At 33.8% G+C, this 18,254-nt stretch overlaps 1 protein-coding gene across 3 annotated transcripts in view; it reads right to left on the bottom strand.

Moving 5' to 3' along the window:
- Positions 1 to 16,705, bottom strand: part of LOC127863549 (5'-3' exoribonuclease 1-like) — an 82,258-nt gene extending 65,553 nt beyond the window's left edge. Inside the window, exons 1-8 of one of the 3 annotated variants that reach the window (XM_052403103.1) lie at positions 16,289 to 16,705; positions 7,850 to 8,716; positions 7,198 to 7,245; positions 6,617 to 6,692; positions 5,432 to 5,552; positions 1,682 to 1,773; positions 1,057 to 1,143; positions 422 to 530 (exon numbers count right to left, since the gene is read on the bottom strand). In XM_052403103.1, the coding sequence (XP_052259063.1) occupies positions 422 to 530; positions 1,057 to 1,140 (193 nt within the window). In that variant the 5' untranslated portion in view covers positions 1,141 to 1,143; positions 1,682 to 1,773; positions 5,432 to 5,552; ... (2 more) ...; positions 7,850 to 8,716; positions 16,289 to 16,705. Of the gene's footprint in view, positions 1 to 421; positions 531 to 1,056; positions 1,144 to 1,681; positions 1,774 to 5,431; positions 5,553 to 6,616; positions 6,693 to 7,197; positions 7,246 to 7,849; positions 9,088 to 16,288 lie in introns of those variants that run through there. The other 2 variants (XM_052403102.1, XM_052403105.1) reach the window with 2 other exon arrangements.
- Positions 16,706 to 18,254: the final 1,549 nt, after the last annotated feature.

Below are 18,254 nucleotides of genomic sequence, written 5' to 3' on the forward strand. Positions count from 1 at the left end.
TTGGTCAACTCGTCCGATAGCTTGAAGTGCACAAAGACATTTCCCATATATTATATTTATGTAAACCATACATACGCACAAATGAAGACACTTTACGGGAATGTATTGAAAGATAAAGAGAAAAGTTCAAGTGAACATTTGAAAGGTTAAAGTCTTTCACGTTCAACGCCAATCAAATGCATTATTGTTGTATGCTACTTCATACGCAAAATTCATGAACAATTTGTACAAAAAACAACATGAAATTAGTTTCTTATTATGTCGTTGGTTTAATTTTGAACGATATTTATGTATGAGTTCACAAAGCCTTCTAAATAGCTGATCAACTAACACTAAATGTGAGTTAATAAGCAATAGTGTACAGGTGACATTGTTACCAAATTGATTAAGATGGACGAGTAAGATAAAGCTGTTATTCCACCTGAAGTGTCATCCTCCAGGTCTGTACTAATCTCCTCCTGATCAGCTTCATCAGCAGGGCTCTCCAGCGTGGACAACTGGTTCGTAGTCTGTCTAGCTATGGACGTATCCTGCGGTAGAATAGATTGTGAAGTAGAAATAAGTGCTGGTCAAGCGACACGTTCCCTTTGAACCATAGTTTAAACCATGGCCTTTAATAACGCATCATGAGTAATTTCATTCCATCGATAAACTGTTGTGAATATGTCAACAGGCACTGGTTGTTGTCCTGATAATTGTCATTTAATTTATTCAATTCAGTGCTTCAAATCAACGCTAGGTGTTGACAAAACTTACACAATTAAACATTATGTAACGGAGTCGCCTAACATTGAGTGTCAAATGAAATGCACTCTAAACTTTAATCATAAAAAACGACAAGACTCTTTAATGGCATACTTTCAGTGTTTAGACTATAAGACTCACATCGAATTTACAAAGGTTCACCGTTTTCACTTTATCATAAAATATCAAAAATCCTTTTAAATAACTGCGGCAAACGTTTTTTCCTGCGGTTGTTGTAAAAAAGTTGGCTATTCTGGCCCCGGAACATTTATATGAGACACATTTCCATTGAGACACGTTCTCATGTCTTACCTGATCAGGTCCCTCGGTGCGTCTGTTATATATTTCGTTCAATTCTGAGTTTGACTCGGTCCGTCCTTCGGAATTGTCCGCCATCTGCTGGAATTATATGAATTGTCTCGTGAAGTTTGACCTAATAAATTATTATTAACCATTTTCGTCAAAAACATTAAAACTCTTTCTGCGATGTACATTAAAGTATTCACTACACAAGAAGATTCATTTAGATGAGTTATTGGGCCTACAAATTTGTTCAAGCGCAGAACGAAAATAATACAAACTGAAAGTGTATTGTCTTATATATCTATCTATAATATTAATATTACATCCAAAAGACGGTGACACAACGACTGCAAACTTGAAGATTTATTTCTCTCTGATAGAGAAACAAAAAGCATTGTCTATCTTACTATGGACTTCTCTGCACCAGATAAGCGAAAAGTTGATTGCCTAACTGTTAGCTTTTCCGGTAGATATTAACGAATCAAAAGCATGTCAACTAGAGCTCAGTCTGAACAAATATTTACCGAATATATAAACATATTGAATATCGCTATGCACTATCATTACATTATAAAATGTATAACAACATAAAACTTAGAAAAATATATTCAAATGTTAACAATTGATGCGATACCTGGTCATTTTGAAGTGTTCTGGCTGCTGAGGAAAGTTGGGACTGCTCTTCGCTGGTCGCAGCTTTCTTTGAATCGTTCGAGAACGTAAGTCCTAGATATCAATAAAACCAATGTTTTGACCAACTTTCATGATGATTGGACAAAAATTGTGACTTCTAGAGTGTTTACAAGGTTTCTCTATAGCCAAATAGGGAAAACTGCCACTATATACATATAGAGAAAAATGCACCGCCCACTGGCGGCCATGTTTTTTCACCGATCTCGACCATTTTAAAACTCGTCCGAGACATCAATTGAACCAAAGTTTTGACCAGCTTTTATGATGATTTGGCAAAAATTGTGACTTCTAGAGTGTTTACAAGGTTTCTCTATAGCCAAATAAGGAAAACTGCCCTGCCCACTGGCGGCCATGTTTTTCAACGGATCGGAACCACTTTTGAACTCAACCAAGATATCATTAAGACAAACATTTTGACAAAGTTACATGAAGATTGGGCATGAACTGTGACTTCTATAGTGTTTACAAGGTTTTTCTTTTTTTTGACCTAGTGACCTAGTTTTTGACCCGGCACAACCCATTTTCGAACTCGGCCGACATTTCATTGGGACAAAGCTTCTGACCAAGTTTCATGAAGATTGGACAAGAAATGTGGCCTCTAGAGTGTTTACGAGCAAATGTTTACGGACGGACGGACGGACGGACATACGACGGACAAAGACCGGTCACAAAATCTCACTTGAGCAATCAGGTGAGCTAAACAAAAATAACACTAATTATTTAATGAGAAGTTTGTTTTAGCGTTTAAATAAATAATTTAATATGCGCAAAATACAAAATGAGTATGATTTCATATCATGTAGATCTCATCGTCTTTTTCTGTGAATATGCTCTCGTAAAGGCCGTCTAAAACGAAATGCGAAAATTAATTTTACTCACAGTATGGTAAATAATGACGGTTACGGGATAATACGTCTGATCACAGTAGATTAAGGATTGTAAATAGGTATATACATTATACGATAATATTAAGTCATATAAAACCGCGCGGGGTTCCACCATTTAACATAATGGAGGCGCCTGCATTTAATATGTACCGTCAAGAACGGTTGTGTAAGACGGTGACGGGATAATACGAATGATGACAGACGATATGGTGATATGTATAGGTATATATAAAAAAGGCGGTTTCATTAAGTCAGATAAAACGTTGCGGTGTTCCACAATTTCACATATTTGTGACGCCTGCATTTAATATATTCGGTCATAAACTGTTGTGTACGATGGCATAACAGGGGTATAGGAAATAATTTATTTAGCGGTATATATGACGTACAATACCTGATAGCTATGACGTAAGCACGCGATAGTTATGACGTTAAATCGCGATATCAATGACGCGCGCACGCGAACAATTACCAATGACCAAGGTGAAAACGTATCAGATCGAACTAAAATAGTATCACCTGGGTTAAGTTCGTGATGGATTACCATGGATGAACAGCGGTACCTTAAGCGATCAAACAGATATAGTTCAGGTAAATAATTCGTCAGAAAGACATTTTTCGAAAGATGAATGGGCATAGTCGTGTGTGTATACTTGTAACAGATGAAATTGTTATGATTGTAATTTAAATGTATTCTCCAAGACCCAACTTTTGTTTAATAAGGAAGACACACACCTTTTACACGGTAATTATATTATTTACCGTTTTTTAACAAATTTATACATTGTTTTGTTATTTAAGGAGTATGCGTTTATTATAAATTGAGTAGGAACCCATTAAGGAAATTTTATCTTAATATATGTTTCGCTTTTGTAAAGGAGGTCGTTAATCGAGGCCCTCTAGACTCGTTCATGCAATATTTGATGTAATGCACGGATATATGTAGATACTTCTTATGATCGGCTTGGGACTCGAGCGACTGTTAAAGTCATCTCCAAAACGCCTATTTGGGAATAGATGACAATTGCATTTTTTAATCTTGTAAAACATACACAAACACAACTTATCTTAGCTGAAATTTAATTTCAATGTTATTCAGTGAGAGTGTAAGTAAAATTGACCTTTAAGACTAAAATATTCATACTTATTTTTGGGAGAAATATATGTTAACCGTTAACACATCACTTCATTGAATATACAGTCTACTCTCGATATCTCGAAGTCGGCGGGAACTAGAACAAATATCGAGATAACGAGAGCTCGAGATATCCGATTAGGCGTTTAAAAAAAAATAACAAATAAAAAATTAATTTAATAGAATTCGCTTCTTTTTCGCGAGTGGAGCTTATCTTTATCAAGTTAATTTATGCAAAAATTACAGACAATTGTACGTTTTTAACAATAAAATACATAATTTGTAATACAATAAGTACATGCCGAATGAATGACACCAATAATTCCTCCATTTGTGTTAGTTTATGAGGAAAACGAGGCCTTTTATCGCGTCACGAACATAGCATATTTGACACGGCCGCCATTTTGGAAAATCTTGACGCGTGCATGTAGGATGTTACCCATTTCAAATATAAAGATGCGATGTTTTTATCCTTTGTTTTGGTATCAAAATAAAGATGAAAGATTGAATGTTATGTTAATGTATGCCTACTTTGAATAAATTGTTTAGTAACAGCGTATTTTTAACGCTAATTTTCAATTAGTATTTCGGCCTTTCGGCAGGCTGTGTATAAGTTGCAGCTAATTGCAGTTAAAGTGACCGGCCTTACTCAAGTGTCAATGGCTAATGGCATTAGACACGTGTGATCATTGATGCAATTAACGTAGTAATTATCTACCGCACAGTATCGGGGGCAGCTGGGCGAAGCGGGACGGTCAGGTATCAAAGAAAAAATTTCTCACCTTTGCCGACACTGGGACAGTGATAAGCACTTCGACAAAAACCACAATAAATACATGTACAATCAGGACACGGGACACATTTTTATATCGAGATATCGAATTATTCGAGATAATGAAAATCGAAATATGCACTGTTTAATGATATATACATAAAGAAGGAAAACAGTTGGAACATTTAGCTTACCTCGACAAATCGAGAAAATCGAGATATGCGATGTCGAGATAACTAGAGTAGACTGTAATTGAAACTATTTTTAAAACTTTAGTTCCGTTCTTAAGACGATTTGTGATGATTACATTCATATTGATCTAGCATTTGCGTTTGAATTCCAGTTTTGATGTTTAGAAAAGTGTCGCCGCACTCTATTCTTTCAAAACTGATGGTATTTGGTAAACACGCAGTATCTTCAGTTTATGCCAAGCGCACATTTAACGCATTTAGCTGTTATCCCAAATAAATAATAGTCAGTCAAGAAAAAGCATCGCATCGCATGCACACGTCATAGCTATCCGTTCGCACTGTATAGCTATTGTGTGCGAACTTCATAGCAATCGCGTGCCCAAGTCATAGGTATCGTGTGCGTACGTCGTAGCTATTGCATGCGCAAGATAGAGCGTACGAACGCCATAACTTTCGTTTGCGTACTTCATTGCTTTCGCGTGTTAAAGTCATAGAGCCTGCTAAAAAAAATATATCATAGGTTACCTTTATGCAACAGTTGTTATTCCTTTTTGTTTTGATTTTTTTTAAACCGTTTACCGCATTTTGTAAACCGTGGCTATATTCCCACAAACAGAAACGGGTGTTTCGAAAAATCATATCACTCATAGCAATGGTATCGACTTACTGGTAGTGTAATAAAACAAAATAACAAAATATTAATGACCTAAGTCATATACGCCGCGTGATGCGAAACTGAGTCTTATCTTGTCTACGTCCAGCGTAGCTCCAGCACATCCGGCGCATCTGCAAGTTCGGAACAGGAGCTACCACGTCCGCTCAATAGACTGTAAACATTGCGTGACTTAAAAGCGATCGTATATAGCATACAACACATATTCACATGACGCGGGTCATGGAGATCAAAAATGTGTTTGACTTAAAAAAAATAGTTTAAATAATATATACAAAAGGTATTCTACATTTGATAACTGCCAAGCTGTTGTACTTTGTCAATAGTTTTAATGTCAGTGGACCTTTTACCCCCAAGGTTATTAATTTTCGTTGTGTACACAAGCGTTTTCCGAACAGACTGAGTCACAGACCTTTATACCTATTTTTAGTGACCCAGATGTGTGTAATCTAAAATTTCTCAGACTGTTGAAGTACTTTTACCTTTAGACGCAAATTTACTTTTTTTGCTGAAGTGTTATTTATTTGGTTAATAAGTCGAGCACAACAAAGAATATATACACAGACATTTCCGCTTACAACAAATGCTTCCAATGGAAAAGTATCAATAGCAGGATGTTGTGCCGTGTGTATATGAACAACTTATCGTTGAAGTTAAAACTGGACATGTGTTAATTTCATAAATGTGATGGCGAGTAAAACTGTTGCAACAGAGGGTTTAGTTATGTTTGTCCCTCGGCTTTTAATATTAATACATATAGAAATTTACTTAATAGCAACGATAATATTTTTGATGAAGATCAATCCTGCAATTTTTGAAAGTAAGCGTTTACATCAATGTTTTTCTTTTGGGTTGAACATAATGAATGAATGTAAGATTTATATCTAAATAAGACATTCTGCTTACTACGCGAGTCTGTTACAGATGAAATTCTGATAAAATTTAATTGAGGCATATATCAATTAGTTTGGCTTTTTATACTGTTTATGTTAAGGGGTATTACAAAATTTATAAACATCCAAAAAAGATTCTATATTTTTATCGAAGGTAATAACTAGTATTTTTTATGCATTTTTATTTTTTTTCAATAAATACCTATATTTTGTTTCGCAAACCAAAAATAAATTGTTTCAAATATATGACAGGAAAAAATATATAAGGTAATTGTCGTTTAGTATTGCAATTTGCTTTTATCCGATCCGTCTCTAAAAGGCTTACCATCCTCATCAGCTTCATCAGCAGGGCTCTCCGGCGTTGACAACTGGTTCGTAGTCTGTCTAGCTATGGACGTATCCTTTGGTAGAATAGATTGTAAAGTAGAAATAAGTGCTGGTCAAGCGACGCATTCCCTTTTAACCATGGTTTAACCCATGGCCTTTAATAACGCTTCATGAGTAATTTCATTCCATCGATAAATTGTTGTGAATATGTCAACAGCACTGGTTGTTGTCCTGGTAATTGTCATTAAATGTATTCAATTCAGTGCTTCAAATCAACGCTAGGTGTTGACAAAACACACACAATTAAACATTATGTAACGGAGTAGAGAAGCAAGATGTATTGTCTGTCTAACTATGGACATCTCTGCACCAGATAAGCAAACAGTTGATTGTCTAACTGTTAGCTTTTCCGGTAGATATTAACGAATCAAAAAGATGTCAACTGCAGCTCAGTCTAAAACATTCTTTACCGAACATATAAACACATTGAATATTGCTATTCACTATAATTAAATTGAAAATGTATAACAACATAAAACTAAGAAAAATATTTTCAATTGTTAACAATTGATGCAATACCTGGTTACACCTTTCTTTGATTCGTTCGCAAAACGTATCATAGTCAATCTGAAACAAAGGATACAGCTCTGTTGTAAATTTTTAAGGCCCGAGTCCGTATTCACAAAGCTTGATAATGAAATCCGTTCTTTTTGTTGTACTTAAGTGCACTTTTTATCTAATTGTCTTTTTTTAACCGAGCGTTCAATGCAAACTTTACGAGCAACTCAATCCTTTTCAACTTATACATGCTTAAATGATTAAATACACATTAAGAACAAAATAAAACGTTTAGGAATGTCAACTTGCTAAAATACTTTCCAAATTATCCAATTAGTACACATTTTTCTTAAGGTATATAAACTTTGCAACAGCTAGTTATTCATTCATACACATAAAAGTCACAACAATTGCGACACAAAACTATGAGTAAAAACATACATTTGGCTCAGGTTTAAGGTCGTAAAATGACAACTTGCCAAGTACAATATTAAATATTAAGTGTTATTATGCATAATGAATTTTCGAAGGGTATAGCATACGGTCATTGAGTGTCATAACGATAAATGACAGGCGATATTGTTGAATGTGATCCGTTCTGCTCGGCCTTATAGTTTCAACCATTTTAGATATGTTATAATATATAACAGTTATTTATGGACACTGGACTTACCTTGGAAAGATCCGCTAGGTATTTTTCAAATCTTTCTAAATTCAACCTTCCGCTATCATTAATGTATCCTGAAATTTTGTTTATAAAGATAATCCAACAATGTTCATTAAACCTGAAAACAGTATGTCAATCTTAATCAACCAATTTTAATTCATCCTGAAATTAAGTTATTGTGATCATTTACCTCTGCTGATAAGTCCTGTCAGTGGTATAGACATTTTTCTGAGCATTGTTAATGTATCGTAACATAGACATGTAAAAAACTAACCGAAACTGTTCAATTAAAACAACCATGAAACTATTAATTTTAAACATGTGTAATATTGTGTTCAAATAACTTACACTTCACTATATGAGCATGAATAATGGGATTATGATAGCTTTAAAACGCACATTAAAATCCATGAATTATTGTAATATTTATTTTGTTGAACGAGCAATCAAGCAAACCTAGAAGTTTCACTCTTGTACCTTAACACCTATTCATACCAATTTTTCAGACTGCATTGCTAGTTTTGTTTTAAAACAAAACGGAAATAATGCTCTCTTAGAGTTTAAACACATACAATAAATATGGAAGCAATAATTGCGGTTCGCATGGATTTCAATTTTTCATAATAATAGTTTCCTTTTAGTGATGTTGATGCCTCTTTAAATGTATTCGAGATACGCCTATACACAATTGTAACATGAGCATTATGTAAATAGTTCACTGCATCACTGAGATATACGTCTTTTCTTTAGTTTAATAATACGTAGACGATGAAGAAGACGACTGTGTTCTCTTTTCCCTTGTCCTCGTCAAAGCAAGTTAGGCTCCTGTTAAGCAGATATTAATACCATGCCTTGAGCTGTCAGGTGCCGTATCTGGAAGTACATAACTCCAAAGGTACCATTAATGTAAGTCGTGCATTCAATTAAATCCTCAAATATTCACATTACCTTTTTATCCCTGCCAGGGATAAAAATGTTAAACATATAAAAATGTTTGACCTTAGTTAAACCATTTCTATGAAAAATTGCATCTGTTTAATGTAATGCCTCTTAGAATCGAATTTGAGAAGCATTTAAAATTAAGGTACTACAGGCTTACATAATTGACGACCTTTATTTTAAGTCGTATACATGTGCAAACTATTCAACTTTTAATTTCTTTCAGGTTTCTATGAAAGTATTCAGTTGTTTGCCATAAAAATCAAAGATTCAATAATATTGATACCGGTGCTCAGATATTAACAAATAACTTGAAATCCATAGGAGAAATTGACTGACATCTATAATTTATTTGCTTGAAAGTCAAAAGCTTTCCATCAAAATTCATATAATGAGCAATTGTAGGGAAACATAGGGAAATCCAAATAGTACAAGCCTCATCAGTCTGTTGGCATTTCTAAAATGTACTTATATATTTGCCTTGTCTTAAAAATGTAATTAAGACTATACACATTGTCATTTTAGTTCAGTAGGGCAGCGGAGAGAACACCAAAATAGAGCATTATATAGTGATTATCAAGCCCTGCTATTGTTCTCTAGATCGTTCCTGTCAACAGGCTGTCCTTGACAATTATTCCCACCTCATGACCAGAAAGGTAGATGTGCAAGCCCTTCCAAAGCTGGTCCTGACTCACTTTCTTTACTACAAATTATATTATATTAGATCTATTCTGGGTAGATTGAAGCCTTTTTAATCAAATCAGTAAACAAGTAAGTTGTGTCTCTGTTTATAGAAATAGTTAACGAATTAGTGCAGTTGTAATAAGTCCAGGCACAGCAAGGCAAGTCAAGGTGAATTCCCAATATGAAGGGAGGAGATTGAACATTCCAAAAAAATAACTGGGTTGCTATTAAGCGGAAGGGGGTGACGAGCATTAAGCTAGTATGAAGCGGAAGGACAATCTTGTCAATGATGCCGATACTAAACTCTTCTCATCAGTACACAAATAATGAAATCATTAACACATACGTTGGAAAATAATATTGCAGTGCTGTATAAAAGAAAATGAATTGAAGGTTTTTACAAACATAAAGATTGCATACTCTTTGGTTTTTCTGTTGCATTGGCTTTTTAGCTTGGTAAGTACGGATAACTAATCTGAGACAATTTAAGACGTCTTTGATTTCCGCTCAGGTGAGTAAGGACGTGCTGTAGAGGTTAGGATTTAATTATATGTACGAGATCTACATGCGGCATACGGGCTTTATAATAATTCGTGTAGTTAAAGTATTCGGTCTTTCAAATCCTTGTCAAAAGAGTTTCATAATGCCCCCGATATAAAACGTAATCAAATTTGTCGTCCTTAAGACGAAGATAAATATGAAGACTGCCTAAAGACGAGTTCTTACCTAAAAAAGCATTGTGTAAAAATACTTACTGTTAAACTTTTGAGACATATAATTCGATGATACACTCGCAATCCTTATTTGAAGCCATATGGCAATTACTGAGAAAAAACATATTAATTCAATCACACTTAAATGGCAATATTCGTCTTTCCGACGGAGAAGGCTTTGGCGCTATTGTTATTGTTAGACATCGCAAATATTAAGATATATCATAAGCAAAGGCATTGGATGAATAGTCAGAGAAGCGCGCTATCCTTGAATTTTCTTCCAGATTAATTTAAATTGATATAAATTGGTATGTTTCTACCTTGAAAAATCGGTATTTGAAACGTGAAAAATTAAAAATGAAATATTCAGTCAGCTCTATCCTTCTCTTATGACTGGTCTGCTTACAATACTGGGGACATTATTCTTGGGAAAACACAAAACGAAATGTCATAGCATTATTACAGATGGGACATGCTGCACAAATCCATCATCTGTATCGTTCGGAGTTCATTGTTAATACTCTTCACGAACTTGTATTGGCTGTCTATATATATAAGTTATGATGCAGAAAACTGCAGCGGATTTTTTATGAAATCTTATGTCCTGGATAGTGACATTGATTTGTTTGTGAAGTATATTCGATTTACCGCTGACTGTGTTCCCACGATTGACGCAAAAGGTATTTGGGATGGGTGTCGTTTCAACTATTACCTCTACATTACGAACGAACCTTAGGATTCCATGACAACTGACCTCGGAGCTTAATACTGGAAATAAGATGAACATTCCTATCCTGATGTGATTGTCATAAGCCAGTTTTCGATGATTTTACGCGAGTTTTGGATTATGAACTCAAGGGTCAATATTTGGTGGGATGTCGCCTTTAGCTGTTAGCAGGACTCGTTAGCAAGGAATGATGCGAATATCTTGCATCAAGGAATTCAACAACATTACCAGTCGTCAGTCAATTTCTTGAATAAGATTAATATGTACTGTTGGAACAAATCGTTAATTATGTTAAAACAAAAACTCATCTTGCAACCATGTCATAAAGAAAATCCTTCCCGCCATTGTATCGTTTGACCAAATCTTGTAGTGGAACGCTGTCAAAGTCATTATTTATGCGCTACAAAGTAATTGCCTGAACAACTTAGTTCTTATGTTGGGGTGTTTTCATAGTCTTATGAATACGCATTGCTTGATCCCGCATGGAGGGAAGCGGTTAAAAAAAAAACATACTTGAGACTTATGTCCAGAAAATGCCATTTTGCGCCTAATGACAGGGGAAACTGTCTCGATGGTCTAGCGGGGGAATCGTATTGTTAACAAGTGCCTACACAACCAGCTTTTAGCGGACATGGTCAAAATAAAGCTCAGGAGATTAAGATACTGCTGGATTGTACCGAGTGGTAGTACCCTTCCCTTTTTAAGGCCGAGACGACGATGCAGCAGATGCCACATGTTCTGATATTGTGATGAAACTCAAGACGGTTACAAAAAGGCGCCATCTTGTCGGACATCATAAAAACAGAACTTTTAGGAGGTCCGATTTTGATTTTTAAACAAATCAATTATAAAGTTCCTTCTACCATAACAGGATCATTTACACGACCTTTGTATCAGTTTTATTGCAGCTCGACCAAATTTAGTGGTAATAACCACGTTGATAATAGTCCCAGTATAGTGTTTGAAATCGATATTCGAAACCAAACTTTTAAACACGTCAACTGGTTCGTATCAGTTATCCGCATTCTTTGGTTATATCAATAGGATACTAAGATTACTTGGGATCAGCATAAAACACTTTCCAATAACTCGTTGTTCAGTTGTCGTTTCAGGTAGTTTATAACCCGTTGAATTGATTTCGTAAATACCGTTACAGTAAATCGATTTATGGTTAAAGCCCGATTCTGGGTTAGAATCAATAAAAAGTACAGTAAGGTATTTGTATCCGGTAAGCTCTTTCGAAAAGCCTTTTACATTCAAATAATGAAATATTCTAGCAGAAACATTATACTTATTTTTAAGATCAGATTTTGCAAGACTCTAAACAACCTTCCTTTAAACAACGTAGAAAATGTTACTATGTATCTTCAAGTTACCTGTATTGGTTATCCCCTTAAATAATATATGACAATTAATACAAATACTCAATGTATAAAATATTAATTAATACTAATTGATTGATTATTATTAATTCACATATCCGATGGGTATGTTTTATACAAAATATTTGTATAATCATTATTTGTGTCATAGGCTACAGAAATCAATACAAACGAGGAAAAATCACATTTTTGTTTTTTTGTAATTTTTTAAAAGATGAATGCAAACATAAGTCACATCCAAAGTTTTAGGTTTCTATCTATAATAGTTTTTGAGATATTGAGTTTTGAACACATGCACCCTTATACGATCTTATAGCTAAATAATGGTTTTCTATATCAATTGACATTGACAACAAACTCTTTTGTAAATAAATTATACATATATTTACCGGATAGCATTCACACATAGATTCAATGCATTAGTTAAACTGACCATGTTTTTCATATTTTATGTGCAAACAAAAACAATCATTTGAATACAGTGGTTGCTATGGTAACGAATTTACATAAAATATTTTCATTAAAATTGTCTAAATGTCAGGAAAAAAATAAATATTTACGTTTTGTCAAATATATAATAAAACTGCTTACAGTCAATGATCTTTATTTCAACATGATATTTATTTAATACATAGTAACAAAAAAATCTAAGAAAATAGGTTGAGCCATAGTGCAACATGTCCTTTTTTATAGAAAAGATCCACATATTTTACAGTGTATTGATTTCAATCCATTAAAGATTTCGCACAATGTAAACATCATACATGTAATTTAAAAGTGCCATTCATATATGCTGGTGAAATCTTTAATGTACAGACATTTTGCAGATGGTGACCATTGTTACCATGGCAACAAATAGATAAAATATCGATTTTTACTGTTTGTCAAGGTAGCGAAGGTCATGACGCCAAATTAAAGAAACTTTAGATTGCAATGCAAACTTTTTGAATGTGTTGTTACAATATTAAGTAACAAGTGTGGCCTCTAGTATAGGAACGAGCTAACTGTTGTCAATCTAAACATTTGTTCTAAAATTGAGCCTTGCGAACTTGTTTTTGATTTTACTTTACCCAACATCCAACAAAACCGAGATATTGTCATGATAAATATTGTTGCCAATTTTCACCAAGAGAGGGTAATGAATGTGGCTTGTAGAGTGGTATGAAAGTTTTTCTAAGATTTGACTTATTGATCTTGATCATTCGACCGTGGCGTAAATTTCGTCAAGAAATACATTTCGACCAAATCCAATCAAGATTAAGCCAACCTATAGCCTCTAGTGTGATGGCGATGAAAAGTCTAATTTATGAACCGATTTGCATTACATGAAAAAAAGTTTCAAACTATTACTCATGCAATATATTAGAGGAATATACAAGTGATTGCAGTGGTAACCGTAATCCGACAGGATAGGAAAACATTGCAAGGAATTTGTAAGAAACACATAACTTTAAACTCAACATAAAAGCAATCATATGGTGAATAATGCCAGATAATTGTTTATTTTAAACTCATATTATGTGCGTTCTCATACATATTAAGAAGGACGCAGTTACAAAATATAAATGTACATGTAGAATTTAATTAATGTGTATTCAAGTCTTATTTAACGAAAATGAGCTGATGTAGTAAATGTTCCTGCTCATATGTAATCTGTTTATACATTACAAATATTTTTTCCTCAAGATAAATTATTTAATTATTATATTACATTTAATAATAGTCAACCATGCGTGTGTTCTTTTCTAAATCTTAAACAAGCACAAAAGACTGTGACTTATCCCAGTGATCAAGAATGCGTAAGTCATGAACATTCACATTAACATTGCATTCCTAATCATTAGCGTTTTTGCAATAAATTTGTTTGGTAGACAATCAAATCAAAAAGAGGATTTAAGTAAAGTTTTTATGACTGAACTTTGAATATCGTAATTGCATATTAAATGCTTTTCAAATTGTTGAGTGACAAATATAATGGTATAGCACTAACAACGGAATATCCCATTGAATATGTAATGTAGTTTTAATTGCGTCAAATGCCCCACCTTAATTGTTTGGTCGTCTTTGTCCTAAACAAATAAGGCATTGATTGAACAAGTCACATGAGACTAGTTACATGATCGATATGCTGCAATAAATAAAGGATTTTAACAATCCGTTGGTTTCATTGAATAACATTCAGTGCATTGGTATTATGCTGCCAAAGTTTACTACTTTAAACCGTCTGTTGGTATCTTTCGGCAGCGTTTTTTTTGCCGGAACCAATGCTTGGCTGATCACACAATACAACGACTAGCATTTGTACGGATTTCTGCTGACGACGTCATGAGAACAATGCATTTTTAAATTCTTCTTCTGTTCGTAGATGACTGTTGTCTCAGTTCAGTTAAATTTAAGAAATATCATTTACAGCAAGTATACAAGAAAATGAATGTCATATAAACTGTTAGTTAAAATAGCGATTCAGCTTTAAATCCTTAGTAATTGCAAACATAAATTGCTGAACATATATTTATATTTTCTTACAGTCATTGAATGGCGCAAAAACGTAATTTGAATTTAAAATAATACATTTTTATTATGCATACGTTAACCGGATTTAATTATATTTGTTAATGATGTTTTCATAAAATTACCAAATTTACCAAGTTAATTAAATATTTGTTTCAAATCAAGCCTAACATTAATTGATTTATAAATGGCATTTAATAACACCAGAAATACATACTATTTTAATTAAACTAGTACATACTTTGTAATGGATCAGTGAAACTAATAATAAACTAGTGTTATTTGCTAATAAATGCACACATACAATAAACAGATAGTTACTAGGTTGTGTTTGAATATATCACCAAAAGACGGGTATGTCGAATACAACTACAAACACAATATTTCAAAAGTAATAAGACAATTACATTAGGATAATCCGTAAGACAAAGAATTCGTTCTAACAACATTAAGGACATGTTAAAATTATAATAGCGATTTTTTCCAAAACCGTTATAGTCAAAACAACTGGTACCTCAATGATCCAAGTGAACACCCTGGTTGCAATATCTATGCTGATGCTACCAACAACAGCAGTACTCAAATAGCAAATGTATTATATTGTAAATTATAATCCTACCAAAATTGTTTCTACCTTAATGTATTTCCTAAGGGGACTGACGCAGTGACACAAAAGTAGACAGTCTCAAGCTGTCTTGCATCAAGTAGTGAGATTTATTTTATGCTTTCCGGTGGTTTATAAAGAAATATCAGTGAATTAGATCTGATAATTTCACTGTTAAAACAGTGACAATTATCAGTGAAAATTATCGATTTACCGGCACTATTTTTTTACCCCATTGTGACCCCCACACATTCTTCCACCAAGAGCGAGAACTCTTCGATGAATATTTATATCAACATACGGAGTAACTTCCATTGAAAATACATGTACACACTGTTAATGTTATTTACGCTATAAATAGACTCCGCATATTTATACGACAACATGTCATAAACAAATTGTGTCATCATATGATTATTTATTGTTTAAATGATGTTATCGGTGGGTTTTTTTTCTTTTCACTTGATGTGTGTTGCATTGTAAATACAAAAAAGTTATTGTTCAACGTTTGTTTTCTTGTGAACTATTTGCAACGCTTATTGTAAAAGCGGTAATGATATTTTGGGGCGCCAAAAGGGAAATTGGTTTGAACGGATTGGCAAACGTATAAAAATATTAATTTGTGAGCATAAGATAAAAAGAAAATTTGTTGGATTGGGTGGAATATCGACATTATAAGTGACATTAACTCCAGTGCTGTAAATATATCATAGACGTTTAACTGCACACAATATTCGAGAGACGTCCGATCTCTGGGCTGATTTATAAAAGTCACCAAGCTATTTAATATCCATCGATGGTGTAATCAAAGAAGAAGTCAAAACGTTTACATCATACTTTAGTTCAATAGCGCAAAGAGTCGACATGTATTTATGATAAATTTACCTGAATGTCTTTCACGTCCACGGAGAGGCATGGGTATCTGTCCGATATCCATCGATACAACTTTGGAACGCCCATTTATCTAGAAGTTGATGCGAACGTTGCAGAGTCGTTCAAAATGGGCACAACGAAAAAAGGGTGGATTTATTTAATCCTACTGTATAGTAGCTGATCTAAAGGTGTCAATTGTATGCTCGCACACAACAATATCGTCAAATTTATTCCAATCAATAATAGTATTCAAGAAGAATGAGCACTATTACAGTCGATTGTTTTTAACGGATCTCTTACGGCCCTGAGAGTCTCATTTAAAGTTTTAAAACATGCATTCACCAGATAAATCACTATACCTAGACACAGAAATATATTGCATACACTATCCCCAAGTTTATTCAAATCAATATTTATCTTCGGAAAATGAGTTCTAATACAGTCGATTGGTCTTTAACGATCTTAAAATACTCTAAGTCTCATTTAAACATGTATAACAAACAAGATGAATCGATATACCTCGACACACAAATGTAATGCCTGTTAGCGGTTTACAAAATCGACCACGTAATTGTTTACCGTGCGAGTTTCATGTTTCACTGAATCATCCAATACTGGATACCCTTTGTCAATCGGGAATCCTAGGACAATTCCGCAATAAGGGCGATCGTCTCTCGGGTGTATTTGGTGGAAGGATATGTCTAACGCCTCTAGGCGGAAGATATTACACCGAAAATATAGTTCGGGTTACACACCACTACGTTTGCACTAAATAAAACGATAAATAGGTATATAAGGACCATAAGGAGTAATAAAATAGAATATTTATTAATGTTATTGTTTAAAATTAGATAATATTGCGTGCAAAATATTCAAAGTTTAATTAAATGTTAAGAAAGCCAATTAAGTTGTTTATTGAAGTGAAAACAACAACATTATTCAAACTTAAAAGAATTAGTATTTCTTAAATTATATTCATTGCAACATTGCTGATGTTCGGCTGCGGGCAATAAACTTTGAGATTTAATCAATATTTTTATGTTCTATACCATAAACAATCGTACAACACTGTACAGTGGTACAGAGAAAACTCTTCGGTGTAATAATCGAAAAAGTAAACTCCACGTTGGTCCCAGTGGCATTATAGTGAACAACCAGGCAGTCACAAACTGTATATGGACCATAGCCATACGGCCCTCAGTGGGGCTATTATCAGTATTGAGACACCTGAAAGGCTTCACGGAATGGAATGAGTGGGAGCTCAATTGAATTTTAAAAACCATTGTTTTTGTACATTTGATGATTGCAACCATACAGTTCTTCTGGCAGATATTGTTTATATTTTATCCTAGGCATTTTAATTTCAGATGTTGTTATCCCGGCCAGGCAACTAGCTTTTTAAAGCCTTAAACAATCCAGTGCCATCAAAATTAGGGACAGTGTAACAATGTTCAGTTTGGTAATATTCACATATTTAGGCATACCTTTGCCCTTGGAAATGAACTCAATTCAGAATGGCCTCTCAAAATAAGACATACTGTATGGAAATGTTAAAACTGAGCAGTGGTGTTGTTAAAATTTATATTATTTATATTTTAATAACCTTTAAGATACATATCACAGACATGCCCATGGTTTTGGGTTGGTACTCTTTGGCTGGGAAACAAAAACACTAAATATGGTCGACAGTGCAGGCAACAATTGTAAAAAGATAGTTTCCATCCCTGACTGCCATTCACTGACATGAAGTAACTTAACTGTAATATGTCTGGAAACAGTGTCAGTCACACTTATCTTAATATTGATTTATTCATGCATATGAATATATGTCATACAAGTACAGATCATACAATACAGTCAATTTACAACATTTAACAATTGGAAAACAATTATCACAGGTTTTGGATCACAATGCATTGATAGATCACATTTTGAATATCACAGTCAAAGTTAATCATTTAAATTCAGTTACAAGTAA

This window comes from Dreissena polymorpha, unplaced genomic scaffold, assembly GCF_020536995.1.
Source record: "Dreissena polymorpha isolate Duluth1 unplaced genomic scaffold, UMN_Dpol_1.0 chrUn014, whole genome shotgun sequence".
NCBI classification, from domain to species: Eukaryota; Metazoa; Mollusca; class Bivalvia; order Myida; family Dreissenidae; genus Dreissena; species Dreissena polymorpha.